The 27,464-nt window shown below is 37.2% G+C and overlaps 1 protein-coding gene across 1 annotated transcript in view; it reads right to left on the bottom strand.

The window, feature by feature from the left end:
- The window catches only part of CEP120 (centrosomal protein 120), a 38,552-nt gene extending 14,253 nt beyond the window's left edge, over positions 1-24,299 (bottom strand). The window contains exons 1-17 of the mRNA XM_066338985.1: positions 24,157-24,299; positions 22,800-22,956; positions 21,756-21,870; positions 20,741-20,882; positions 18,473-18,621; positions 17,188-17,385; positions 15,095-15,322; positions 14,576-14,774; positions 13,442-13,555; positions 12,010-12,187; positions 9,973-10,122; positions 8,964-9,146; positions 6,629-6,725; positions 6,383-6,535; positions 5,636-5,725; positions 5,130-5,222; positions 3,382-3,543 (exon numbers count right to left, since the gene is read on the bottom strand). Of these exons, the coding sequence (XP_066195082.1) occupies positions 3,382-3,543; positions 5,130-5,222; positions 5,636-5,725; positions 6,383-6,535; positions 6,629-6,725; positions 8,964-9,146; positions 9,973-10,122; positions 12,010-12,187; positions 13,442-13,555; positions 14,576-14,774; positions 15,095-15,322; positions 17,188-17,385; positions 18,473-18,621; positions 20,741-20,882; positions 21,756-21,870; positions 22,800-22,956; positions 24,157-24,208 (2,460 nt within the window). The 5' untranslated portion in view covers positions 24,209-24,299. The remainder of the gene's footprint in view (positions 1-3,381; positions 3,544-5,129; positions 5,223-5,635; positions 5,726-6,382; positions 6,536-6,628; positions 6,726-8,963; positions 9,147-9,972; positions 10,123-12,009; positions 12,188-13,441; positions 13,556-14,575; positions 14,775-15,094; positions 15,323-17,187; positions 17,386-18,472; positions 18,622-20,740; positions 20,883-21,755; positions 21,871-22,799; positions 22,957-24,156) is intronic.
- Between the last annotated feature and the right edge of the window lie 3,165 nt (positions 24,300-27,464).

Here is a 27,464-nt window from a genome sequence, read left to right as displayed (position 1 = left end):
AAGTTGCAATTCATAATTAATAATTTCTTGATGATGGCACACAGAAATTTTTTAATAGAAAGAGTTTTAAAGAAGACCTTTGCTCAGTACTGGAAAGAAAATACCAAGTCTGTCCTTCTAAACATAAGATCAAGATTTATGCATATTTTTGTTCACATCTCTAAAAAACTTGAAGAAATACAGAAAGCATAATACTAAGATTTACACACCTTTTAAAGAAAGCCAGTGTTATCTACTATATGAAGCTTTATTACTACTCAATTTCACAGCATAACTTTCTTAGAAATGTCTGCAAAGGGAAACTACTAATTGTTTGGACAGCCAAACAATTTAGAAGAAAGGCTGAAGCAGAAAGACTTCAGTGACTAATGACTTAATGCTGAGTACCTCTGCCCTCACAGTGCACTTCCACTGTTTCAAGAAGATTTCTATAAAGAGAGTCCTTTGCTTTTTACCCACAGTAGGTAATTTGAAAAATGATGCCAATACAGAATTACTCACTATAGAGAAAGTGAGGAAATCATATGTTTAAACAGCGTTTTTTGCAATATATTAAAAAACCCAAGAACTCTCTGTAACGCTTTCTTCTTCTGTTAAATGTTATTCAAGTATAAACACTTTAATACACCTGATGGAACTAAAGTATTCCATACCAGCATATGATTCCACATGGTGATCTTGTATTTATGTTCAAATAGATAAAGCAAGTATTTCCATGAATTGTACCCAACTGTTTAAACACTGGGTGAAAATGCTTTAGAGAACACATTTCTGTTTCAAAGCTAACAATTTCTATTAGTATAATAATACTTTAATTCTTTGGATCTTCCAAAAAGTACACCTCTATTTTTCTCCTGAAATTGTTATTTGCATTTATAATTGTTACATAATGGATGTAAGAAAGCAAGGACACTTTCTAGGGAAAACAAAAACAGAGATCACTGCCATTGTTTTTCTCACAGAACTAAAATAACCTATTGAACTCGAACAGATACTGCTGTTTAATATCTTTCATTTCTACCTATTTATTTTTAAAGCAGACATACAGACATGATGCCAGAGACAATAACTAAGTTCTTTTGCTATTGAAAATATCAGCTCTCCATAGAACTTCTATAAGAATGCTTAATTTCTTGTTTGGTGCTGGAAAAACTTCCAAAAATTTAATTTTTCAGGATACCTCAGAAATGTGGACAAGAGAAAACTATAAAAATCCCACAAATCAAGTACAACCTCCTTATTCAGAAAGTAAGGGTGATACTCTTCAAGGTGGATGCTTCAAGAATCTTCTTTTGTACATAGTGGGGCTTACCTCAAAATAAGTTGAATTCTGGAGTTCTCTAAATGTTTAAATGTGGAAATTGTGTATTGACAAATCCCTTTAAGAGGTATGGAATAAGATCACTTATTCCAGAACATTCTGTGTTAAGAAACCAAATACAGCAACACAAAAAATGCCACACAAACAAGAAACTCTACACCCACAAAAGGTCTTTAAAAGAGACTCCTCTGGTAGCAACAGAAACTTTCTGCTTGTGCATGTTACAAAGAGCAGGGTCCTAGAGTGAAACTCCAAAGTAAGCAAACAAAACCCCACCCTCAACAAAGGAAAAGAAAAAAAGCCTGTTTTATGAACAGTATGTGGCAACAATCACCACATATTGAAGCATAGCAGGAACAGCACAGAGGAATACAACCAGGATGCCCTGGAAAAAATGGCCCTCATACAAAACAAGAGAAAACATAGTGGTGCTTGTGTTTGGAAGAAAGACAGTATGACAGCCACCTATGCAATCAGGAATGGTATGTCACACAGGCACTAAAGGATTCTTCATAATTATTAAAAATGTACTTAAAACGAACAGAAAGAAATTTTTAAATATAAGAGACATAATTAAATTTTAGAACTCACTGCCATAGGATGTTGCAATACTAAATACTTTTTAAAAGGAGTCACATGAGATCATGAAGAAAACCTTCACAGACAGCTAGTAAGTATGAAACTGACTCTGGCGAAGAGTACATATAACCCTTGATGGTATATATAATTTTGGATATACCAAAATTGCATATTTTTCATAGTCTCACTTTTTATTTTCTTATAATCTAAATCCAGCCATTGCTGCACCATAATACTGAGCTAAATGATCTTTGGTCTGACAACTGTACATCTGTCCTGAGTAGGAAAAATAAAGGGATTGTGATGTTTCATTTAGAAAACGTTTGTTGAAGCTAAAAATGGCCAGTTGAGGCTGAAAGAATGAATATTAAATAAGAATATAAGAATACTAGCTTGGTGGCATTTGGCCACTTGAGCAACACTTGTCTTGTCTGGACTCATATAAACAACATATAAACAACATATAAAATGCAAAAGTGCACTTAACATTCTGGAGAAGACTGCATTCTGCAGTTTGAAACTGTTCATCTTGATTCAGTGACTGCTCAAGTAGAACAGTCTAAATGAGTATCTTAGAGGTCAGCACTATTTTTGTATTAGCTAATTTTTTTAAAAGTTCACTGTACTGTGGTCAACATATGCTAACAAGACAAGAAGTATGTTAATATCAGTGTTTAATACCGAACTAAAAAACTCAAGAAAATCTATCACAACTCCTCTTTACAAAAACATGGCTTTGGATAACACAGTTCTTGAAACAGTGAAAGTTAATATGGGATTATCACAATCACATATCAGACAAGAAAAACACCAAAGTGAGTGATTAATCTACATAAGTGTTCTAAAAAGTACTTCATTTAAGTATTAGTAAGATTGAATCTGCTTAATAACAAACTAAGTGTCTAATGCTGTAACAGCTAAAAAAATAAGTATGAACTTTTACAGTTTACTTCAACAGCCTGGAAAAATATCTGGACTATTCTTGTTGGCTAAAAACAACTAACTAACAAAGTTAGCTTACAGGACAACAAAACATGGTCTAAATCTTCTGTTTAGAAGGTACTACTCTCAAAATAGAAGATTTCAATAACAAGAGAGTTTCCCCCTCTGTTTCTGCAAGGATAACAGAAGTACTCTTTTGGAATAGAAGAATAAAACTAACTGCACAGTCAAACTACTTAGATGTTAACTGCCAACAATTTTTTAAGTTACTGAAATGTACACTGCTGTTCAGGTTCTTCATGTAATGTACGCTTTTAAATGAAACTTGATTTTCAACGTTGGGAAAAAAATTACAAGCACACTGCAAACCGGCCATACAACTGAGCAAGACTGACATGGATGGACCTCAGCACAGAGCTTCCAAAGTTAAATAAACTGTTTGTTACAAAGTTGCCAGAATACAATTGCCTCCAAACCATTGCTTAACTAAGTACACTTAGAAAAATGCTCACTTCTATTAGAAAACATAAGTTGCTTACCTGCCGATGTAAGCGATGCTTGTCTTCTTCCATTTGTTTGATTTTTGACCTTTCTAGCTCTATCTGGTGTGCACATTCCTCCCTAGCTCGACGCAGTGAATCCTGAAGCACCTGCAGATTTCGTTCATGCTCTGCTTGCAGCTCCTTCTTTACTCTTTGAAGCTTAAAAGAGACACATTTATATTAATCCATAGGAAAAAGAGCTTAATTTGAAAAACTCTTAAAACTGTTACCACTATTCATGACAGAAAAATTGTTATTAATTTCTGAAATTAAACAAGAAAATTCCCATTGTCCAAATGTTTACCATATGTTCTTATTTCAGTTTAATCAACAACCCGTCAATTATTATATTTGGGCTACAAATATACCCTTGCTTGACTACTTTAAAAACAGGACTCTCTGGAGCTCTTCTGTACATTCTATATGACTCTACATGATTGCTCAAGGCAGAATTCACACCTACCTTCCTAATAAAAAGTGAAAAGCTAAATACTCCAATTCACTATGAAAGTCACAGCTACACCCAAAATGTCTTTAGGTCAGTAAGACCGTACTGTTCAACCTGAATATATTGCGATAATTTCTGATCAAGCTAAACAGAAGAACAATCCTTAACACGCTTGAACTTTCTAGAAAGACACTATTGCCCCAGATAACTGCTAGCTGAATAGAAACTTCTCCAATGGAACATTTCTCAAACTGTGTAATTGCTAACTGAACATTACATCATTTTGATCAGATGTTTTTTGAATCCACTGATTTTTATCATCTCTAGCTCTCAGGTCACAATCTCACTAAACTTTGAGAAAGTTTTTCAAGAATTATACATGATATTCAAAATAACAACTTCTACTCAGACTGAAATGTATACTCGGCCAAACCTGAGCACCAGACTTTTTTGCACAGATTCTGAAGTCAAAACATTATTTACAGCACAAACTGCCTCTTGAGGTACAGACAGCCTGGGTACTGAACAGGACACAGGCTCAGCCAGCCAATTCCAGTGTTGTGAGTTTTCCTTACAAGCACAGAAGGGATTAGTAGGCTAGAAAAATTAATCTGAGCTACAAGGCGGAAAGAGAAAGCTCGCTGGACAGCTAAAACACCACAGTACTCTACCTATGTAATTTTGAGTTTGTTCTGAAATACAATAACAGGCAGTTTTTTTCTTTTCATACGACCAGCACCCCTGAAGTCACACCCCACTTCCTCAGACTGGGGGTGCTCAGTATAGTGGTAGTTACTGGCATCTCCTGCATCTTCGCTGACCCTGTCATCGTTAAAAAAAATATTAACAGAAGAAGGAAATCTGAAAATGTTGGATAACAAAACCTGAAGTTTCTCCCAGATCTCCTTGTTACCCTCTCCCATTGCAACAACTAATCTAGCAATTACTTTTTGAAGTGAGGCACTCTTGTTTATGTGTTTAATACTCACCTGACAGTGTTAAACTTAAAATTGAGATATGCTAATGTTACATAAACGTCTGCACTGACATTAATTCTGTCGAGAATAGAAGGTTTACAGTTCCGTAATTCTAGCAATCCGTTTAAAATCACTGAATTTCTATTTCAGTAAAAAATTATAGATGTAACAAAACTTGGCTTAATTACTAATGTTCCTCTACATATCACTATGAATGTGGCTATTTAATGTCTTATATACAAAACACAGTTGTCACTATGTACAGAAACCTTACAGAAGTAGCTAATGCAATTATATTGTTTAATATGACCAGTTTTTACCTCTGATTCAGCACTAAAAAGTTGTCGCTCTCGCTTATCCAGATCTCTCAGGGTTTTTTGAAGTTGTTCTTCCAAAACATTATATTCTGCTACCTAAACAAAGGTGGAAAAAAACCAAAATATTGGTGGTTTTTATTTAGAAGTTTCTGTATGAAACAAATTTCCAACTCTTAATTAAGAACTTGCAATGGAAAATCCTTCTACCTCAGCATAGGCTAATGGATTGCCACACACAGCCAGGCTGTAGAAGTAGAAGGGCTTTTCGATCAGGCAAGTAAAATACAGTTAAAGAGCTCCCACATACAGCAAGCTGACTTAAGGAAATTTTAAACAAATGTTCTGTGATTAAAGGCTACTTCTAATTCTTTTGCACTGTTGTTGACTAGATGCGTATTCATAAGTAGGTGCAAAGGCTAATCACAAACCCTTTGTTACATGTTACCAAGTACCTTGTAAAATCTATAACAATTTAAACTTTCTGCAAGTTTAAGGAGAAATTTCCTTACCTTCTTCTTCACTAATGCCTCTCTCTCTCTATCTCTTTTCTTCCATTCTTCTGCAAGTGCTTGCATATGGACCATTTCCTTCTTCTTAAGCTTTCAGATGGAAAAAAAAAAAAAAATACAAAACCCCCAAACCAGATCAAAATTGTTGCAAGTGCAGCTTTAGAGTACCTGCAGATCTAAACCTGCAGGAAAAAGTGTTTTTTGTGCTGACTTGTATAGCTCAAGATATGGTTCTGATAGTGAAAGATTTCTTACACTGAAGTAAGAAATATGAAGTAAGTGCATGCTTGAGAAAAATATCCAAACAAAGGATTTTCACTACCTTTTAAAAAGAAGCATGTAAACAAAAACACCTAGGGTGACTTCAAGAGTAGACAGCAAATGGTTTTTGAGATGTGACTAAAGGAATACAAAATTAATATTTAATATCAATAGTTTGAATCATTGTAAAGAGTAATGGGAAACCATGAAGATGGTACTCTGCAAGGTACTTCATTCACTTAAGAATTCACCTTCTTCCTTAAGAGCACAGAATTTGTGGCTGGAGTAGTTTACATCTGAAGTTTTAATATTCTGTATGAGTAAAATTTAGTTCTTATTTGAAAAGTAAAATAAAACACAATTAATGTTTTCTCTGTACCAATTCTGCTAAACCTTCTCTGGCAACCATGTAATTTAGGTAATAAAAAAGATAAAAAAGAGAGTAAAATAAATTTTTTATTTTTTTAATAAAAAAGAGTAAAAAACCTGATTTTCAAAAATGTCCTCTTGCATTTCCTTCCACATTTCTAACTCCAGTGCTGCTTTATATTCCAGAGTTTCTCGAGGTTCTGGATGGTCTTCTGGGATACAGCGAGGCTGAGTATGAGGGACATGCCGTTGCTGACCAGCACCTACGTCCTGTTTTAAAAAGAGTGGATTTTTCATCAGAACTTCAACTTTTCAAAGACATGTTCAAAGAAAAAAAAAAAAAAAAAGATTTATATAAATTACTTGAGAGGAATCTGACACCACAACTTCTTGCACTTTGACAAGTCCGTAGTCTTCCAAGGTGATGGCATACGAAAGGTCTGCTATTCTGCTGCCTGACCTATAAATGGCATGAGAATTTTATTTTAATTAAAACTGTCTAAATATACAGAAAGAGAATTGTAATACAACACACAAAACAGCAAAAGTGAAGTTGTTCTGTGCAAGCTCTGAATCTCTAAAGAGTTGATTGTGTGAGAGTCCAAACAGGCTCTCCTATGTACATTGTTAAGTTAGGGCCTTAGTTTATGAATCCATGGCAAGCTTTCTGACTTAAACATACAACTTGTCATTGGAAACCTATTTAACTAACAGATTACTATAATCAACACATCCCTGCACAAGGGAATAATTCAAAATTGTACTTACAGTCTTAAATCTTCCTAATGGTATAACTGGGTCATCTGCAGGCATTGCTGCTGACTTGAACTTAAGATATTAATCAAATTTCCTTAGCTTTCCTTGTTTAAACTTTAACAGTAACCTTCTTATTATCCGCCTTATAATTAACTTAGCATATCATTTGTGGTAAAACATCCTTGGATTACTAAAAACATTCCTGGAAGCTTCAGCACAGGGAATTGGCAACTTTAATTCACTTTAAAGTTAAAATATCTACCTCACCTTGTACAGTGAAACAAGGCATAGACAACTGATTATTTAATAAATTAATCTGGAAGTAATTGTGGTTTCTGCTTAAGAGCAGTTTGTTTCCAACTGCTTCATCTCTAATCACGGTCAAAATGTAGCAAATAAAGGCAGCCTTTTGCACAGAAAGGTATTAAGAGAAGGAACACACAAGTCATGTAACTGGAAATTATCAAAAGTCTCACAAGAAGGTACAATGTGGTGTAGACCTTGGTCAACAGAAAACCTCTCATTTCAGTGATAACTGAAATGAGATAACCACTCAGTAAGGCAAATTACACAATCACTTGTCACCTGGAACCTGCAGAATGCATCAAGCATCAAGATGCTGAAGGAATTTAACCATGGCTGTAGTTTTCACAGAAATTTGCTTTCAGCAAATATATAGACAACACTAAAATGCTTTTTACAAGGGTGTAGCCTTCTACAGTTATTTGCAAAGGGAAAAATACCTAATAAATGCTTGTACTTCATTTAAATTAAAAAAAATTGCTGCATTAAATTTTTTACAACTTTCCATTAGTCACTGATTTTAAAAGAAAAAAGATTCATATTAGTGGACATCAGAAATCTGAGTAATTGAATCAAAAAATTTGTTGAACATACCAGTGTAAAAAAAAAAAAAGTTACACCAACAAGGACAAGGATAAAAAGGGGTCAGCATAGCAAAACACACACACATTTTGAGAATGCCATCTAGTGGTTATATTTTGTTCAGAACCAGGTTTCATTTAATGAACAGTATGAACCTTAATGTATAGTGAGACCTTAAAGTAACTCTTCACAAAATCAGGGCATGCTGGCTTTCCCACAGAAATTTAAACAAAGCCAGAGGTCAATTTTCTATTAAGTTGTGAAGAGAGGGGATACCAGTCACTAACATGAAATTTCCTGTGAGATAAATATAACATGCTTTTTTAAAAATCTGTTGCATTAGTGGTTTAAAATTGACCTCAGTCTTAAGAGCAATTATGTTTATTTTTAAGGGCATAATCAAGTTCCATCATCAAACAAAAAAGATGAGGGTCTAGACCCTGACAGTAATCATCTTCACTAAGGACATAACAAGTAATTATGAATTTAAAAAATACACACATACATATATACATATATATGAAAGCCCATCACCACTCTGTGCAAATGAACATTTGTCTCCTGATGTACACAAGCTGAAACCCCTGCTACTATCCTGAAACAGGAGATGTGTGTATTCCCTGGATGTATCTGCCCTCATAACTTTCACTGAAGTCAGCTGTATCTAAAAGCATGCTATGGAAAAACAATGTTAACTATTTTCTGGAATATCAACACCTTCTATAATTGAGTAACTTACTTAAAGAAGTGCCTTAGTAACATTTTTTTCAATTATTTATTTTTTAATCTGTCTGTGAAGTTTGATTTACCAGGATTATGATTATATAAAGGTTTATTACAATGACTCTGATAGTAGTGTGGACATAGCCTAATACAGATGGCAGTTTAGCTTTTCATCTCTTAGATGCCTATTCCCCTTCTGCAAACTGCAGTACTCGGCAGCCTGTTTACCATTCACAAAGCTAAGCAGGAAGAGCTTGCTGTTTTTCAGATAAATACTAAACAAACAACTCTAGAAAACTTGCTACGGAGTTCAGTATTTTTTAAATAGTTTTACCCTTGTGCTGCTGTGAAACTGACTGCTTCATTACAAGTCTGACGCCAGCATTGTTCACCATTCCCACCCAAGAAGCGGGTTTTTTCTGAAGCCAAAACATTTGAAAGCTGAAGCCTTGCAACTCCTAGAAGTAAGTCTTTGGCGGTTTTATCCTTGTGCCACAATTCAACCAGCAGAGGCAATCTGAAACAAAGAAGCAATCTTAGTGTCAGGCATGAAAATGAAAGAGGAAGCTTTTTGTTCAGAAGAACCTCACCTTCAAAAAGTAACTTCTTAAATCAGTGGTAATTACAAATGTCAAACAATGAGTGAGTTTTACTGCCTTTCATTTAGAGGAGTAAGATTTACAGACTTTGTATCTTCTCAGTCACTTGGTTCAGTCAGATTATCATTCCTTTCTTCAATTATTAGAGAGTAACAATGTTATAGTGAAAGTGACTGACAGAATAATGCTAACACAACTCGATTATCTTTATTTAAAAATACCTACAAATGAATTTTAACCATTGTCACTCAAAGTACATCTCCGTCCACTCTTACTTTGATGATTCATTTTTACATCTTAGTTGTTTATTGAAAGCTGGTGGAACTACTGTGAGAACCGTTTTATGACACTCAACACTGAACTGCTTTCCAGGTACCTGCTGTATTTTCAAAGATACCATATAGACATTGCATATTTAAAAAAAAAAAGTTACATATTTCAAGAAGTACTTTGTCAAAAACAGTGCTATGAAGCTTTACTTTTAAAATTTATAGCAACTGCACTTGTTTCTGCATACATACATTAAGTATGCAAGAGATAAAACCAAGAACTATAGAATTCCTGGCTTTAAATGAAATTAATAAAGAAACTGGACAAGTAGGCTATTAAGTATTTATTTGCATTAGCCCTTGAATTATTTACTAAATTCTAGAACTGATAATCTTAAAGTGACTGCATTTAAACATCTAGACATTTACAAAATCTAGAAAAGCGTAATTAAGATTAAAAAATGAAAGTTATTACCTGAAAAATGTATCTTGAAGCTGATGAGGTATAGTTGCAAAGTCAAAAGCACAATATGACTTTGGAAGAAAGACTTCCATGTTCTTTCTAACTTCTACAGGTGGACTTGTCATAATTGGTGCTGCACTGCCAAAAAATGGGTAGGAGTACCTAATAAAAACAGTAACAAAAATAATAATGCCATAAATAGATAACTTTTCTTATACCTTCATCAGAAAAAGCAGTTTAGACATCATTTACTAAAGGATGACATATACCAAAGTTTGAGAAATTTATACTGGTACATACAACAGAATTAGTTCAAGTATTTATGTTTTCATTTACTTCAGGAATGATGCAGATTCTTTTTATTGGCTGTTGTTTTGACAAGAAAAGTTATAATAACCTGTATGTTCACAACCAGATGAATTCATATTTTACTCAAATTCTGCAATTATTATATAAACTGAGCAAACGGACAGAAGAAAAATTTATATTCACATGCAGATTGTCACTTGAGAACATTTGTAAACATACTTACAGTTCAGACTACACTAACATGCAGTAACTGATAACTAGGTACACATATACAGTGTCAGAACCATTAGAAAACTTCATTAGCTTTTCATTTCCATAGTTTAATTGACTAAAAGGCAAGTCACATAATTTTACCAATATGACTAAAAATGTGGCATGAAATTACTCTACTGGCACATTTCAGTGTATGATAAAATGTAAGTAAGGGGGAGGCCATGAACCTCTTAAAATTCATTTTGTTCAAACTGAAGATGTCAGCTGTCAGCTAAGTTCCTAATAAAATAAAAGCTGTATCAAATGATACCTCTATATATAAAAACTGCATTCTTCACCTTTTGTGGAGAGCTGCTGAAAGAGCTTGTTTGGACTGGAATACAACAGTTTCCAATCAACAGCAAATAAGCAATTTTTACCCTGCAACTTTTCTTAACATTTATGTATCTGGATGTCTCTCCTCTTCAGCTTCCTGCCATGTTCATCACTGACTACAAAAATTCATGTGCATGAAACAAACCTATGTGTTGTTACTGTTCTGAAACAAATTAGTTATTGGAATTTTACATAAAAGATTTTATGTAGCAAAATTCCATCCACTGTATGGTGCTTGCCACATACTATTTAGTAATGTAGTCGATATGGAAAGACATTAATCAAGCACTCTATATTAGCTGTATTTTAAAATATTCCACCCCTACATTCTTAGGATGTTCAACCTAGTTCAAAGACAAAGTTTAGACCCCAAGAACCACTACCACAACTAGACTTCCCAGTGACCAGTCAAAACTGTATGAATCAAGCTCTGCCAGAGAAGAGGCAGAGCAAATGCAGAAGCACCTCCCCAGACAGAAATCCTCAATGGTTTCAGACTGAATCACCATTTAAAGATATACTTATCACAAATACCAAAAGTGCCCTGATGGAAACTAGAAGACAAATTGTAAAAACTATTACTAATCCCTGACTTCAAATACACCATCAATAACTAATTAAACAAATGTAGAATTTCTTTTTTAAGCCATCAAAATCATCCTTGTATCTACAAGTCTCTCAGAAATGCAATTAATTACAGTGATTCTTCATTAAAACTAGAATATGCTTCCTTTGGATTCATATACAAACCAGTGATCTGTCTCTTACTGGAACACTATAAAGAGTTTTTGGTGGAATGTGGAAAACTAAAAAAAAAGAAAAATCACTTCATTGATCAGCTGGCAATGTAGCCAGAAGGTAACAAGTGATTCTCCTCTTCCTTTAAAGACTGATGTTCCAATGTTCTTTAAAGACTTGTTGTCCGAGCTCAGACATTCATATAAGATTTAATACCAATTACATTAAAAGATAAGTTTTACGTACCATCATTAATGCTCAGTTTAGTGATAGGGCAGATGAACATTCTAAAGTATTTTTACTACTGAAAATCAGCTGCATAAAAGGCATGAAGAAGCAGAGAAACATAATGCCAGCAATCATTCAAATTATGAAGGCTTTGTATTTACCAAGAACAACAAAAATAAATTTTACCTTAAAATGCAATTTATTGGAAAACCAACTTCCAGACCACGTATACTTCTTAAGTCTATTGAAAAGCAAAAATGGTGAGAGGCTGCTGGAATGACAATTTTCTGTGCTGACACAGGGTCAGAAGAACTGGATGCAACTGCAGGGTTGGATTGAGATACCGCTACTGGACCACTATCAGCTGAAAACAAAGAAGAATTTATGTACATTTTTTATTACTTGCTCTGCCCAAAATTACAAAATATATCAAAATAAATGTCACATTTTAGATGCAAATAGATAGGTTGCTTCCCTAAGAGATTTCTATTCCTTGTAAAATAAATGAATTTATTATATACAAGTGAATTTATTATATATAAGTGAAAAATTACCACTCCTTCTGGAAGTTATTGCTTCCAAAGAAAAAACACCAAAACCCCCACACTCTTTAAATCTTCTTACAGGATTGCAATCTTTTTCTTTCACCGTTAATCACTGAAGCTACGCAGGTTTAACTCAACGAAATAAATTTATACTACGCTAAAGGACATTAAATTCTTCAGAAAGATGACGTAAGACTTCAGTTTATAGTAATTGTTCTTATCCAACTTGAAGGCACATATAGGAAAAAATACTTTTAGCAATTTACAGGTTGTTACAATTAGCTAACTTCTTTAGGGGAATTACAAAGACAGATTAACACAGTTCAATGACAGTGCTTATGGGAGGCAGCATCACCTCCGGCCCAAACTGAGGTTTAACTATTGAAGCAAATGAAAATGTGCAAAGCACATCTGCTTCTGTCACAGAACCCATGTGCTGTGACATGAATTTTATAATTTAGGAAGTGGAAACAACATAAGGTGACTGCCTAGCTGCATCCAGGCTTCTCACATCCTTACAATGAGTCCCAATACTGCCTCCAGAGAGGAAAACAACAAACTGCAAGTCCCACAGACAGGTTTTGTGTCTTGAAAATTGTGCTCTAGAAAAACGTTCAAGACATTATGTTTAAGGCCTATTTGGGCTACCAAGCCCCTACAAAACGGGGGAATGAAAGTGTCAGATAAGAACTCAACTGCCTTTTTTAAGTGCTGCTTTCTTCACAACTATTTAAAATTTCCAGTTTTGTAATTTTTCAAGAAAAACATGATTACTAGCATTGACTTTATTTTTTTCTCCTTTTTCTAAGTGTTTTGTTTGCATTAATATTAACATTACAAGAGAGAAAAAGGCTGTAATACTTCAACATTAGCTAGTTAACATAATGTATGAATGAAACAATTTTAAGTAATTCAGGTCAAATGTTAATAGATTGTTTGGTACAAAGAAGTGGCCGAGTGGAATTTTAAGGTCATCACAAAACAAAAAGTACATACAGGTAATTGTTTAAATTTAAGTTTGTGCTATAGACAAATTTCATTTCTTGTACTCAATTCAATAAATTTTGGCTTACTGGGATTTTGCAGATCTAACGGAGGTGACTTTGCTCTGCTCTGTGATTTCAAGGCTGGAAGCTCTTCAAAACATGTTTGTTTGTTAACCTCTTGAGGGCAGCCAGCCACCAGCCCTGAAAGAAATGTGAAAGGACAAGTTTTACATCTTAACAAAACAGAACTATAAAATGACTATAACTATTAATAAAAAGCACAATCCTGGATTTCCTAACCAGAGATTCAAACCAGCTGCTGGGATCACAATACCTTCTAAATTTACATTCCACTTAATCCTTGCTTAGATAAGATCAGTTAGAATTAAAAGCAAATTTGTCTGAATTAGCAGACAAATCCTGAGAGCCCATTCTAGGACACAGAATTTCCTCTACTGAACTGGGTGTCTTTAGGATACATCTCAAAAGACCAGCAATACAAATATCATTAGAAAAATAACCATTCTGCTTTATTCATAAACCATCACTTAAGAAGATTCATGTTCAGTAATATTTAGCTAAACAACACTTTTTTGAGATTTATTCTGTTATTATGGTATTTTTTTTCTCTGTTCCTCTTTCATTTTCCACTACCCAGTTCTCAAATCAGAAACAAGTCTTCACAGGGCTTGGGCTACCAAGTCCAAACAAAAGGATTGTGTAAAAACAACCCAGTTGCTTGGTTTTGTCCAGGAATCTGTACTATACAAACAACTGACTTCAAATTATTATCCACATAGTAAATTCTGTGGAAAACTTGGAAGTCATAAAACATTACCCCTGCTTTTCTACTGAATAAATATTAGACCATTTCATCTTATTGAGCAAGTCAGTTTCTTCATAGGCATTGCTCTAAACATTCTCATTCACAACTTCAGGAAATTCCAAAAACTTACGTCATGATTGTACGAGAAGATGACCATCCACATCACTTGTAATCTACACACCCCCAAATCCCTAATCTGGCTCTTGCAAGTGTACTAAACAAAAATCATATTCAAATCACAACATTATACCCCTTCTGTTGTTTTATACAAATAATTCCGATTTGCCTGAAATTTATCATCAGAAATGAGTACTACTTCATGAAATAGGAGAAAGGAGTAGCACATGATCCAAGACCACATTTGGCAATTGGGCAAAAAATTATATACCACATACCCTTTTTCCTTGGTTTTTCAAACTTAAGACTTTCCACTTCACTTCCTGTTCCTGCATCTTCTTCTGAAGAACATTGGTCAGCTTGAGACGGAACATTTTGGGGTCTTTGCTGCTGGCTCTCTGTTTTTCCACTAACAGGTAAAAGAACTTTCTCCTGTGGCTGTTTGGGCTCAGTTGCAGTGTTTAAAGGAATCAAAGGCTGAATGAAATGACAGTTTTCTTACTGATTATGGCTTGCATTGAAAAATTGTGTCTATGACATTTCATAATATGTGATTATTTTCCAGACATAGAAAAATGCCAACAAAAGGATTATTCATATAAAGCAATTAATTCCTTCAGGTTGGTTTTTTGTTTGTTTTGTTGTTTTTTTCTTTCTTGGTTTTTTTTGGGTTTTTTGGGGTTTTTTTTTGGTTTTTTACACAAAACCCAGTCAAATATGATTTAGAAACACCGATAATTTTTTGATGTGAAATTGTGCAACAGTGTCTAAGCCAACAATGAATGGGTAAGACATACCTGGGTAGTCACGCTCTCCCTTTGAAGAATTACAGATACCCCAACCGTAGGAGCCAGATCCAAAGGCAGTTGTGGCAGTTTCTGTTTAGCTCTATTTGGTGGAACAAGAACAAATGGTCCTTCTATTGCCACAGGGTGTTGGTCAATCTCCACATTTCCTTTCTTCAGTAGTCCAGACAGGGGAACTTCAGTGCTTCCAAGAGAGTGGTCCCCACAACAAAGATGGATCTGCACACACACAAAGGTGCTAGAAAGTAACTGGTATGTGAGATTTGCACTGGAACCATGTGTGCACCCGACATAAAGGTAACAAACACACCAGTTCTCATTCCTAATCTAGACCCTGCTAAGAATAAGAACAGCTTTGAAATGTCAGTTTTGAGCAGGTTGGACTTACTCACTGACAGGGCAGCAGCAAATAAATCATTGTACTGCTCTTCTGAGGACCTGTTATATCATTCCTTCTGTAGCATAGATTCAGTACTCTGTGGCTTCTAAACACAGCACAGATTCTTGCCCTTAATGTATAATTGTAAAAAATGCATGACGGCAAAGTAATGAAAAAGGTTACTTGAAGGCTTTGGGCATATATTTAGACATCACTTAAGTAGCAAGGATTTTTGGAATTAAGTAACTGTGGTTTTAATTCCTGGTAAATACAATTATTTGAAAACTTGACTCAACTGTTTATTCCTTACACAGCTTAATATTTATACATATGAGGAAAGATGGATCTTACAAAAACCAACACACACTAAGGTAATCTGTTTTCCTCAAAGTTACTCTTTGAAACTTAAATATTAACTTGCTTTTTCCCCCGAATAAGAATAGTTTCAGTTGTGATTTAGCAGATCAGAACACTGTATCCCCATCCTTAGTATTGTTTGCACTTAAGGAAAACTGTCATGCTGAAAGGTGTGAGCTGCCAGTATACATACCTATGTGTGTATATACTTGTATGTACATTTGTATGTACATATTTGTATGCACATACAAATACAGTCATGCAATACATATATACACACACTCTAGACTGGCCACTAGTACCTTTTACAACCAAAGCTTTCATAAACATGTGTACATATATGATACATGCATCATATATGCTATATTAAATATTTTAAGACTGTAGAGTAAGATTAAGTGCACATGTTGAGCCAAAAATACTTAAAGTTGAGGCAAAAAAAATCAGAAACAATACAAGATTTAAACAAAAATATTCTTAAAGCACACTGCATAAAAACCTTCTAATGGTCTGTATAAACTTAAAGAAAAATAACTTTTAAAAGGTCCAGATCTACAAATTACTTTGTAAAACTAATGTGTCTTATTTACCAGCAACATTATCAGAAACCCTACACCACCCACACTAAATGAAGCAGACTCTTGTTCCATAATTAGTTTGAGCCATGCACAGACTGCCATAAACTCTCTAAGTACTACCTGATATTTAGAATCATAGATCCATTTCATTTGGAAAAGACCCTTAAGACTGCTGAGTGCAGCTGCTAACCTAACACCGCCAAACCACCACTAAGCCATGTCCCCATTTAAAGACAAGTCTACAGATAAGCAATAGCCCATAACAGCCCAACAATGTCTGTAGTGTATTTAGGAACAGGATTTGGATACAGAGTAGGGAAAAAAGCCAGACCTCCCTTATCATTCACAAAGGGTGCTGAGGACAGTGATCTTAGAACTTAGGCAACAGTGACCTGAGCAGCTGACATGGGATTACCATAGGTAGCACAAAGCAGGACTCTGGGTTACAGATAGTCTGATTGCAGTGCAGCCCCCAAAGCTCAGAGCTCTTTGGGAAGCTCATATTGCAGCAATACCTTTTATCATGACATGCAAACCAACTTGCTGTAACAGCAACTAATTAAAAAGACAGCACTCCACCTGAGCTAGGAGATTTGCTGCTATAGTTTCTCTCATATCAGCAAGAGAATAAACTTATATTTGAGCCAGAATACTATGATGCAATTTTAGCTTTGGAAACAGAAATGCTCCATAGAGACAGCCTGAGACATACTCTATTTCTTTCATTTTAATTATTTATCTTCATTCACATTTGAAATGAAACAGCTTACCTGTAATTTTGACTGTGCACAAAGATAAACTTGAAGAGCATCTACTGTACTACGTATTCGAACTGAAGCTCTTTCTGGCTCGAAGTTTGGATTAATTAAATCAGTGAAGGGTTCATTTGTGACATCATTACCCAGTAAGGAGTAGTAAAAAAAAAACTCAGGTTGTCGATCAGGGAGCTTCATAGTACTAGGAACTAACTGCAAGAGATGCAGAAGAGAATAATGTATATCTTTCCTTTATGCAGAGTTACAGTAATTCTGCAGCAGTAGTTTGGAAATTAGAGCTTACTGTAACCAGCTGACCTAAATCCTAGCTTGTACTTCACATATAACTTATTATATTAATACTCAAATTAAAAATATTTTTTTAATAAAAAAAGAGCAAGATTTAACTTACAAGCATAACAACTTGCAAAATATTCTGAATTACCTTTAAGACTCCTCAACACCAAGGACTGTAACTGACATGCATTTAATAACATCAAGTACTGCACAAATACTCAGAAATAAACTGTGCCTTCATAAAATATTTTCAAGATAAATAATGCAGATTAGATACTGTTATATAATTTATATGATTGAATAGAAGACCAAAACAGAACAACAGCTACTTCAACCAGGAGGCAACTGCAAGTTCAATGCCTACAAAGGCACAAGCCGCAATGACCACAATAAATTTTACTTCTTAAGGCTCTATAATTCTGACATGGAAAAGTATCTTCCCTAAAAAACAAAAAAAAAAAGACAACAAGACTGATGTGAGTTTATCATACACCATGAGTTCTAGACCTATTAAAACCATGCTATCAGTACAGCACAGCAGCTGAGGTCTAAAGCTGAAACAACCATTACAATGGCATTTTATCCAAGCTAGTAAGTCCTTCAGCCAGGTAATATACAAACTCTGTCTTACACACTTGAAATGTATTTCACCCTGTTTGAACTCCAGTGCATGGGAACCATAGTGAAGCCTGGTATTATCCATACACTAACTTTTTACACTAGATTGCAGTAGAGCAGATTTCATAAAAATGCTTAATTTAAAGTAAATACAGCTTTAGCACTCCAAAACAATTATACCTCATCTGCAGTCTGACATGTTATGAACTTAATAAAGTTTTAAAATTAAAATAAATTCAGTATGGGGCAAGGTTATTTCTTGAAAATAGAAATAGAAAATTGAAATAGAAAACAATAAAAAAACTAATTAAAATGAGGAATGGGAGGGTGAAAACACTAATGTGGGATAACACTCCTAAAAACTACACAGAGCAAGGAAACAGACCTGTTCCAACTGTGTCGCAAATGCAATAGTTACAGACATGACAAAATGATCTCTGCAGTACTCTGCTGGTCCAATTTGATGATAGCCCTCTTCTTCATTCAAGACTGGCACAATACTTTTAGGGTCTAATCCAGGAAAAAGGTTGAGTACTAAGAGAGAAAAAATAAACCTAAGTAACTAGTGGTCTTTACAATTGCTGCAGCAATCTGATATATAACTGCAATTTTATTTTCAAGCATTACATATGGAAATTACACGTGGAAAGAAAAATTACAAATAAAGATCTTGATGCCTGGTACCAAAGTTTTGCAGAACACAAAAAAGTCCCCAGGTATGCTTCAGAACAGCCACAAAGAATTCGGAAATTAACTTCTATTCACAACTGTTATGTTGAACACCATGCTGGACAGAATTCTAGTTGGCATTTTTATTTTGTGTTACAATGAGAAACATTACAGTGACTGGAAGTTTATTTCACTAGGCTAATGTGCTGTTGAAACCATGCTGTTTCTTTACCTGGCTCATTAAAGGAAATGCAGGACAGTAACTGCATATTGCTATCTATTGGAACAAGTATGATGTGCCATTCCACAGATCTTTAGAATGTTTCATTTAAAGATTTTTCAACTGGAGTCTTCAATGCACAAAAATGCTAGTTTCTGTTCTATTGTGCCAGTAATTCAACACATTCAGCTGTCAGGTTACACCAAACAGAAATACTGACATAGCATTTTGTGAACCAAAAAGCTCCATTTCAAATACTGGAAGCTTTAGACAATTTACGTCAGTAAAGGAAAAAAAGGGGTATAGGAATACTAAATCAGAAAGTATCTGACTAGACTAGAACTGGGTAATCCACTTTGCCACACCCAATGACTGGAATATTAACTTTACAACTGTGAAAACCCAGACGTTTGTTTTTGCCCCACTGCCATGATGAAAGAAAGGGTAAAGCTGGCAAACTTGTTTGCTGCAATTATTCCATAGAAAACACAAAATCAGAAACAGTGCTGAGTAAAGGCAGAAAGGCCTTTTATTTTTTGCTAGTGTCATGAGGCATAGGAGAACTTGCAGGCACAAAGACCTCGTGGGAAATGCAGACTAAGGAATCATTTACAGTAGTTCTTTGTCTCCCTTACAGCTTCTAACAATATAGGAAGTTCCCTGAGTTTTGTTGTAAACCTGAAAGAATGGAGTAAGCTATTTTACACTGAAACTTCAATACTGTCTTAACCAATCTTGAAATGCAACCAAGTCAGTGAATGCTAGGGCAGAAGCTTGTAAAACACGTCCTGCCACTGACCACTCTGCTTTTACAAAATCATAGCCACAGATCATCAGCAGATAGATGACAGATTTAGAGTTATGGAAAAGGTACTCTCAGGGCATGAACACAAAGCATTGCAAGGTATGCAGGAGAAAATCCACTACTTGTACCAAAAGACTCATTTTTCAAAAGTTAAGTAGATAAGCATTTGGGTGGGAGATCAGGGCAAGATGGAAACATGTTTTTGTTTTGAGGCTCTCTAAATCAAATTTCTAAGATCTTGTTTTATTTTTTTTTCACAACTATTAACCTAGATTAAAAAAAAAAAAAAAAAAAAAAAAAAAAAAAAAAAAAAAAAAGTGACTTAAAGGCACAGCACATAAAGGCACCTACTACTGTTAACATTTGAATTCCAACAGATTTTTGATACATTTCACTGATTTCTTTTGAGAAAAAGTAACAAGAGAATCCAGAATTGGAATCAGTCCCAACAGTAAGCAGATGTTACTACAAAAAAAACTTCACAATAGTACATAATTTAAATAGCTAAAGATTAGAAGAAGAAGCCACCAGAAAAGAAGCCAGCCTACCCAACAAATGAGACATTTTTCTACTTTACAATTCCAAACCCAAGGTATTGAAACTTTACTTTCCATAAAGAAGCTCCTTTTCTATTTCTTTCATACCAATAATGGGTTATTTCCAAAGCCCATAAATACAAATTAAATACCCAAGGGAGTTAGCTATGAGCCCCTGATTGTCATTTTAAATACCATTTGGTTTGCAAGCTGTCCCTCTAAAAATTACACAATCACCGCAGTGAAGTATCCTTGAAAAACTTACTACCACAAGGTACCTTAATCAGCTGTAAAGGATTTGCACTGGAATTGCTGTGAAATTAATATTCTCTTGAGACGTAAAGCAATACATTTGCAACAGGTGGTATGTCATCCAGCAGAGGATGATTTTTAATTTAAATTGAGTGATGCCATGTTACTTACCCTTCTCTTCTCTAGGGGGTGCCTCCTTTGCTTTAAAATCATCAACCAGTGCTTTTGAATCTGTCTCCAATGCAACACCAATTTGTATTTCAGGTTTAAACTTAGGGTATTTGTTACTAAGCAGAGGATACCATTTAGGGGCCTACATAGTAAAAAACAAAAATAAGACCCAAGAGCATTTAAAACCACAGAAAAATAGTATAGTACCATGACAGAAAACTTAGTCTTAATCTAGCACTTCTATTTCATCATCTACAGAAATATACTTTGTTTCTTATTTCTAAAAATTAGGTCTATTTACTACACTATTGTACTAAATTATTCTATAGAATGGTTACTGAATGACCAGTTGAATGTACTGTTTTTTTTCCACTGACTTGTACAGTGAAAAAGTTAGTGAAATATACCATAAATGTTTATTTAGAAAACCTTCAAGTCCTCAACTGCACAGTAAGTAATATGTATTGAAAATTCTCTATAAGAGTGATGTCAAAATAGGACATCAAGCTCCTTGTATGACCCATGCCAAAGTTATATTTTGCTCACACTTGATACAAGGGTGCTTGCTAATTAAATTTATATAAAAAATTATATTGTGCTTACTCTATGCTTTATTAAGGTGCGAGAAATTATCATCTAATACATCTTCCATGGATGCCCACTGAAACAAACAAGACTTGATTTGATGATGGAGACTCAATTCAATTGCTTCATATCTATTGCTTAGATAAAATTTTCCAGTTGACTAAATAATGAGATTATGTAGATTAATTTGTTGCTCGTGATCCAATTCAGAAATAAGCAAGATTAGTACCAACCGTATTTTTTCATTTGCATATGTTCTCAGAGTCAAGACGTCTCTCCTCTTAAGTAAAGCAACATAATGCCCATATATGACCAGTCATATTCCAAAATGAGACTCAAAAGTTCACCTTACACTTTAATTAAAATTATATTATCTGTAACAGCATTATTGTCAAAACAAATTTTTAAGACTTTATGCTCCATAACTTACCTGTTTCTTTTCCTGTGCAGCCCTTAAATCCAGCACAATATAGCCTATATTCTCTTTACCTGAGGATACAGGATCTAGTGCAAAACACTGTAGTTTGATAGGTGTACGCTGCAGCCTAAAAAAGTAACTCAGTTGAAATATTAAATATAAAATGTATCTCTGCAATTAGTTCTCAAAAATAGTTCGTAAGTTTCCAGCAAGCCAATCATACATATTTGTTATATAACTAATTTCTTTAAGTCAGAAACTGAATTTTTATTGGACATATAAAGTCATCATTAAGTGAGAGAATGAACAAGTGGTTTAATTGTTTAGAGAAGAGCGCTTTGGAGCCTCAGAGTCTCAGGCATTGTTAAAAAGACATTAGCAACAAATACCTCATGCACATAAAAGAAATAAGCACAGAGCCTCACACAAAATTTGAATAAGATGCCCTGTAGGGGCATCTTAAAAACATGACTTGTAGAGAAGATTTTTGAATAAAGCACCTGACTACTTTGAGGCACAGATAAGGTGGCTAGTGCATGGCATCTTATGTCTTCTCTGTAAAATAAAAATTATAGAGCTTTTTTAACTTCTTTGACAATATGGTCATAATATTACATCTTGTAAGTTGTAAGACTTGTAAAACCAAATAACATTTATGGAAACATTCAATTTCTCAGTTTATCTCCTTGACATTTTCAAAAACTATTTACATAGGTTTTCAGATTTGAAGTTAAGTTAGTTTTGTGTCACAGTATACATAAGGAAACTTTACTGCTATGTTTGAATTATAGCATTATTAATTTGCTCCAAGAGGCCGTGGGGTGGTTTCTAGTAGCATAAAAATATACCCTTTAGAATTTTTAAGCCTCACTTATCTTGTCACATACTACCTTTTTTGTACATTAGTACATTTTTTCTTCTACTTTTATCTACCATAATGCTGCAAAAGTTTCTAAAAAACTATTCAGATGACAGTAACACAAAAACTGTATTTCACTAACTGTAAAGACAAGAAATTTTTTTATTTGCAAATTAGACTTCACTTTTTAACATTACCTGTGCTGATGAAGTGCTTTTCTATCAAGTTCCCAGGCCAGTTCTGTAGCAAATTCTGGCTGATCAGTATGCTCCACAGGGTCAGTAGCCAACTGTTCACCATCTAACTTAGCTTCAACTACAAGCATATACTTGGGTCGTTTTGGGAAGTAGCGCCCTGAAATAGAGTGGCATTGCATGCACCGTCACTAAAAGAGAGGCAAGAGCTCAGATTTATGCCACACATCAGTTACATGAGATTAATTTCCTATATCACCTTTCCTTCTCTGTCCTTTAAAGAAGGTACATTATGCAGAAATTTGAAAGAATGTAACACAAAACAGCCTATTTGTGAAGAAACAGGATATTAAGTAACAAAGAACAAAGTAGCAAGCACTTTAAATTATTTGAGAAATCTATGATTGGCAATAGGTAAGGGAGTAGGCATGAGAAAGAGAGTGAATGCTTTACATCAAGTGAAGATGTTATGACTGTCTGACAACAAAATAGAAAAACATGATCTTACAAAAGTAGTGAAAGGTGTTTTGCCTGCCACTTGATGGAAAAAACCCCCAACTCATTACCACATTAGGAGAGTGCCTAAAACAGTACAGGACTGGTCCTGGGTTCAGGATCATCCAATATTCCAATTTGAAATGATAAAAAATAATAAAAAATTACTTATATCACAGTGTGGGTGGATGATATTATTGGCATATCAGACGACAGGATCTTATAAGTAAGCTCCGCTGGCAAACTACATAAATGGACACAGAGATAATAGGATTTACTCGACAAAAAGAAAGCATACAGCCAAAATAACCCAACCCCCCACTGATCTCCAAAACAGAGCAAAACAGAAGACATCTCAACAAACAAGTCACACACACAGACACACACACTCTAGACCAAAGAAAGGAAAACCTGTAGAAATGTAAGATGAACAACTAAATAAACGTTTGAGTCAACACTACTAAAAACAGCTTACAGGGGATTGCTACGAAGAGATAGAGACACCGAAACACTAGTTTAAAAATCCGCCCCCCCCCCCCAAAAAAAAACCCCAAAAAACAAACAAACAAAAAAACCCCAAAAAGTCGAATTTATCAGGGAAAGACAGTTACTTTTTTCACTCACTTAAAACAATGCAGATCATAAATACCTCCAAAACCTAACGGAAGGTAGCTAACCCCGGCCTTAAGATACGTACGCCCAAAGCTTCGTTAATAAAATCGATTTAAACAACGCTGCTCGGCTTATCCCGCTCATGCCACCAGAGAAAACAGCTTGGAGGCAGCGACTAGCCCTCATTATCCTCTCGGACAGAGGTGACCCACAGCAGCCGGAAGGCCGCGACCCTCCCGCCCCTCCCGGTTACCTTCCAGCACGGAGACGACAATCAGCAGCCGATCGGCGGCCCTGGAGACCATCTCCCTGCTCCGCCTGGGCGCCACCGGGGCCGGGAAGCGCGGCCGCTCCCGAGGCGGAGCGGAGGAACCCTCGGACCGCTCGGGCCACACTGCCGCCGCCCGCCGCCTTTTACCGCCGCGGAGCCTTTAAACACCAACCGCCGCCGCTTCCGCCCGGCAACGCCGGCCCCGCCTCTTCCGCCGCGGGCACGGCCCCGGACCGCCTCTCCTGGGCCCGGACCGCCTCTCCTGGGCCCGGACCGCCTCTCCTGGGCCCGGCACCGCCTCTCCTGGGCCCGGACCGCCTCTCCTGGGCCCGGACCGCCTCTCCTGGGCCCGGCACCGCCTCTCCTGGGCCCGGACCGCCTCTCCTGGGCCCGGCACCGCCTCTCCTGGGCCCGGACCGCCTCTCCTGGGCCCGGCACCGCCTCTCCTGGGCCCGGCACCGCCTCTCCTGGGCCCGGCACCGCCTCTCCTGGGCCCGGACCGCCTCTCCTGGCCCCGGCACCGCCTCTCCTGGGCCCGGCACCGCCTCTCCTGGCCCCGGACCGCCTCTCCTGGCCCCGGACCGCCTCTCCTGGGCCCGGCACCGCCTCTCCTGGCCCCGGCACCGCCTCTCCTGGGCCCGGCACCGCCTCTCCTGGCCCCGGACCGCCTCTCCTGGCCCCGGACCGCCTCTCCTGGCCCCGGACCGCCTCTCCGGGCCCGGCACCGCCTCTCCTGGCCCGGACCGCCTCTCCTGGCCCCGGACCGCCTCTCCTGGCCCCGGCACCGCCTCTCCTGGACCCGGCACCGCCTCTCCTGGCCCCGGCACCGCCTCTCCTGGCCCCGGCACCGCCTCTCCTGGCCCCGGACCGCCTCTCCTGGGCCCGGCACCGCCTCTCCTGGGCCCGGCACCGCCTCTCCTGGGCCCGGCACCGCCTCTCCTGGCCCCGGCACCGCCTCTCCTGGGCCCGGCACCGCCTCTCCTGGGCCCGGCACCGCCTCTCCTGGGCCCGGCACCGCCTCTCCTGGGCCCGGCACCGCCTCTCCTGGCCCCGGCACCGCCTCTCCTGGGCCCGGACCGCCTCTCCTGGGCCCGGACCGCCTCTCCTGGGCCCGGACCGCCTCTCCTGGGCCCGGCGCCGCCCCGGCACTGCTCTCTCCCGGGCCCGTGGCCGCAGGGTCGGGGGTCGTTGTGTGGCGCCGAGTGCCAGACAGGGGCGGGGAACTGTAGTCGGAAACCTCACAAATAAAATAAAAAGGTTTTTCACAAGCAGTCTGCACTGCCAGTGGAGTAATCCAACTGCTTCAGAGACGTGCCTTCTATTGAAGCGGGGAAGTTTCTTTACCTTTTTTTTCTCTCCGCTGTGATGAGCGTCAGAGCAGAGTTTGAATGCGGACGTAGTGATGAAAGGCAGCTTTTTCCTCCTTAGCTATTTTTTTAGAGTATTGTCTCCCATATGAAGTAATAGTTAAGTAGCAATATGACGAAATAGTGTGTCCCTGTACTTGGCATCCCAAGTAAAGCACATATGTCTTGACTGTGAGGCAAAACCCCCTATTTTTAAGTTTACAGTATTTTTTTAGTGGATGGCCTAGCAAAATCTTTGTGTAGACATAAAATCTTTGAGTTTTAGTATCACAAGTATTGTGCGAAGTTGCTGAGTCACAATTTGTGAATACCAGGAGAGGGAGAACATGTTTTCCTTTTGCAAGAATTTTATTCTGATTCTGAAACACTACACTTCCCAAAAGGCAGTTTCTTATATCTCAGTCGAATCTGCCCAAGCTCAATTCTGACTGCTCCTTTTCGTTGTGCCATCTTCAGGTGTTTAACACTGCAGGTGGCACAGCAACTTTCTGTATCTACAGTCTGAATTCTTAAATTTCTATCACTGTCACCTTCTGCAAGCAGGTTTTAGGTACTTTTTTATTGATACTTTTTACTCAAAACCTGAAGGCAGACCTCTGATAAGTGAGTGATTTGGACTAGTGAGGGAACATGATCTTAGATGATAACAAAAATAAACAGCTTTACCTGTACAGCTTTTTTATTTGAAAATTGATTTCTCTGAGTGTGATTCATGAAAGTAATATTCTTGTGAACAACTGTTGATCACTTCTTCTTGTAACTGTTCATGGATTTGCTTTTTTCCTATTTAGCAAGCTGGACTGGTACAGCAGAGTCAGACAAACGCCAGAGCCAGCACAAAAGACTGAGAGCATGTGACCAACAACCCTGCTTTGTGGGTGTTTGTGTTTGCACATGGCAAAGCATGCGGAATCTCTCCTTTTGGTAACAGCAAGCCTTTAGATCAGGTCACCTACCTCAGGGAACTTTATCCTTTGACGTTCTCCCCTGGCTCTAACCTGACTTTTATCTTGATGTTACAGGTATTAACTGTCCCGGGAGCCTTATTACTATAAACTCTTCTCACTAAAGACTTTTTTTATAAAATAAAAGGAGGCAGAAGGAGAGAAAAGAGCCATTAAAAAGACAATAGGACGATGATAAGATTATCTTATCATCTGCGTTTACTTTGCAGTACACAACATCTCTATCTATTCATCGTCGAACCACCAAAGGTTATTTTTTTATTATGCTATCGTAGTTTTGCTTGTATGCTATCTTGTACATTTGCCTGCCAAGGTGTCAGATGGAGGATGTGCCCTCTGCAAGAACACTGGCAGTGAGCACACCTGTGGGAAGTGTTCCTCTACCTGCTTAGTGACAGAACTGTGGGAGGAGGTGAGTAGATTAAGCAGCATCAGAGTCTGAGTGAGAGCCAGACTACTTGAAAAAGCCCCCTACCTTCCCAGGGACAAATCTATCAGGCAAAGAAGGTGTATGATACAGGGGATTCTCTATCTTATCTTTAATTTGCAGAACATCATAACTTGAGAGATGGGAGGGAAATAATGACAATTTCCTGCCTTGCACAGTGGAACATCTGCTCCATTACTACCCACCCTCCCAGGTGCCCTGCCATAACAGATACAAGGCTCTGCAAGCGCAGCTTGAAGGATTGTTCAGTTAGGTCAGAGGTGTTGCTGAGGTTAAGTCAGCCTACTCCCTGTTTCAAGACTGCCTCCATACAGAAAAAGAAAAAAAGACCTGTCATTGCCAAAGGAGACTTTCTTCTGAGAGGAACAAAACCCCCAATATGCACATTGGATCCACTTGTTAAAGAAAGTCTGCTGTCCCCTAAAGCCTGTGTTAAAGACATTGGGAGGACACGTTCTACTCTGGTACAGCCCTCAGATTATTAACTATTAATACCTTTTCAAGCAGGCA

Source organism: Sylvia atricapilla, chromosome Z, assembly GCF_009819655.1.
Source record: "Sylvia atricapilla isolate bSylAtr1 chromosome Z, bSylAtr1.pri, whole genome shotgun sequence".
Lineage (NCBI taxonomy): Eukaryota > Metazoa > Chordata > Aves > Passeriformes > Sylviidae > Sylvia > Sylvia atricapilla.
Note: the sequence above shows the minus strand (reverse complement) of the source record. Positions and strands in the feature narration are given on the sequence as shown.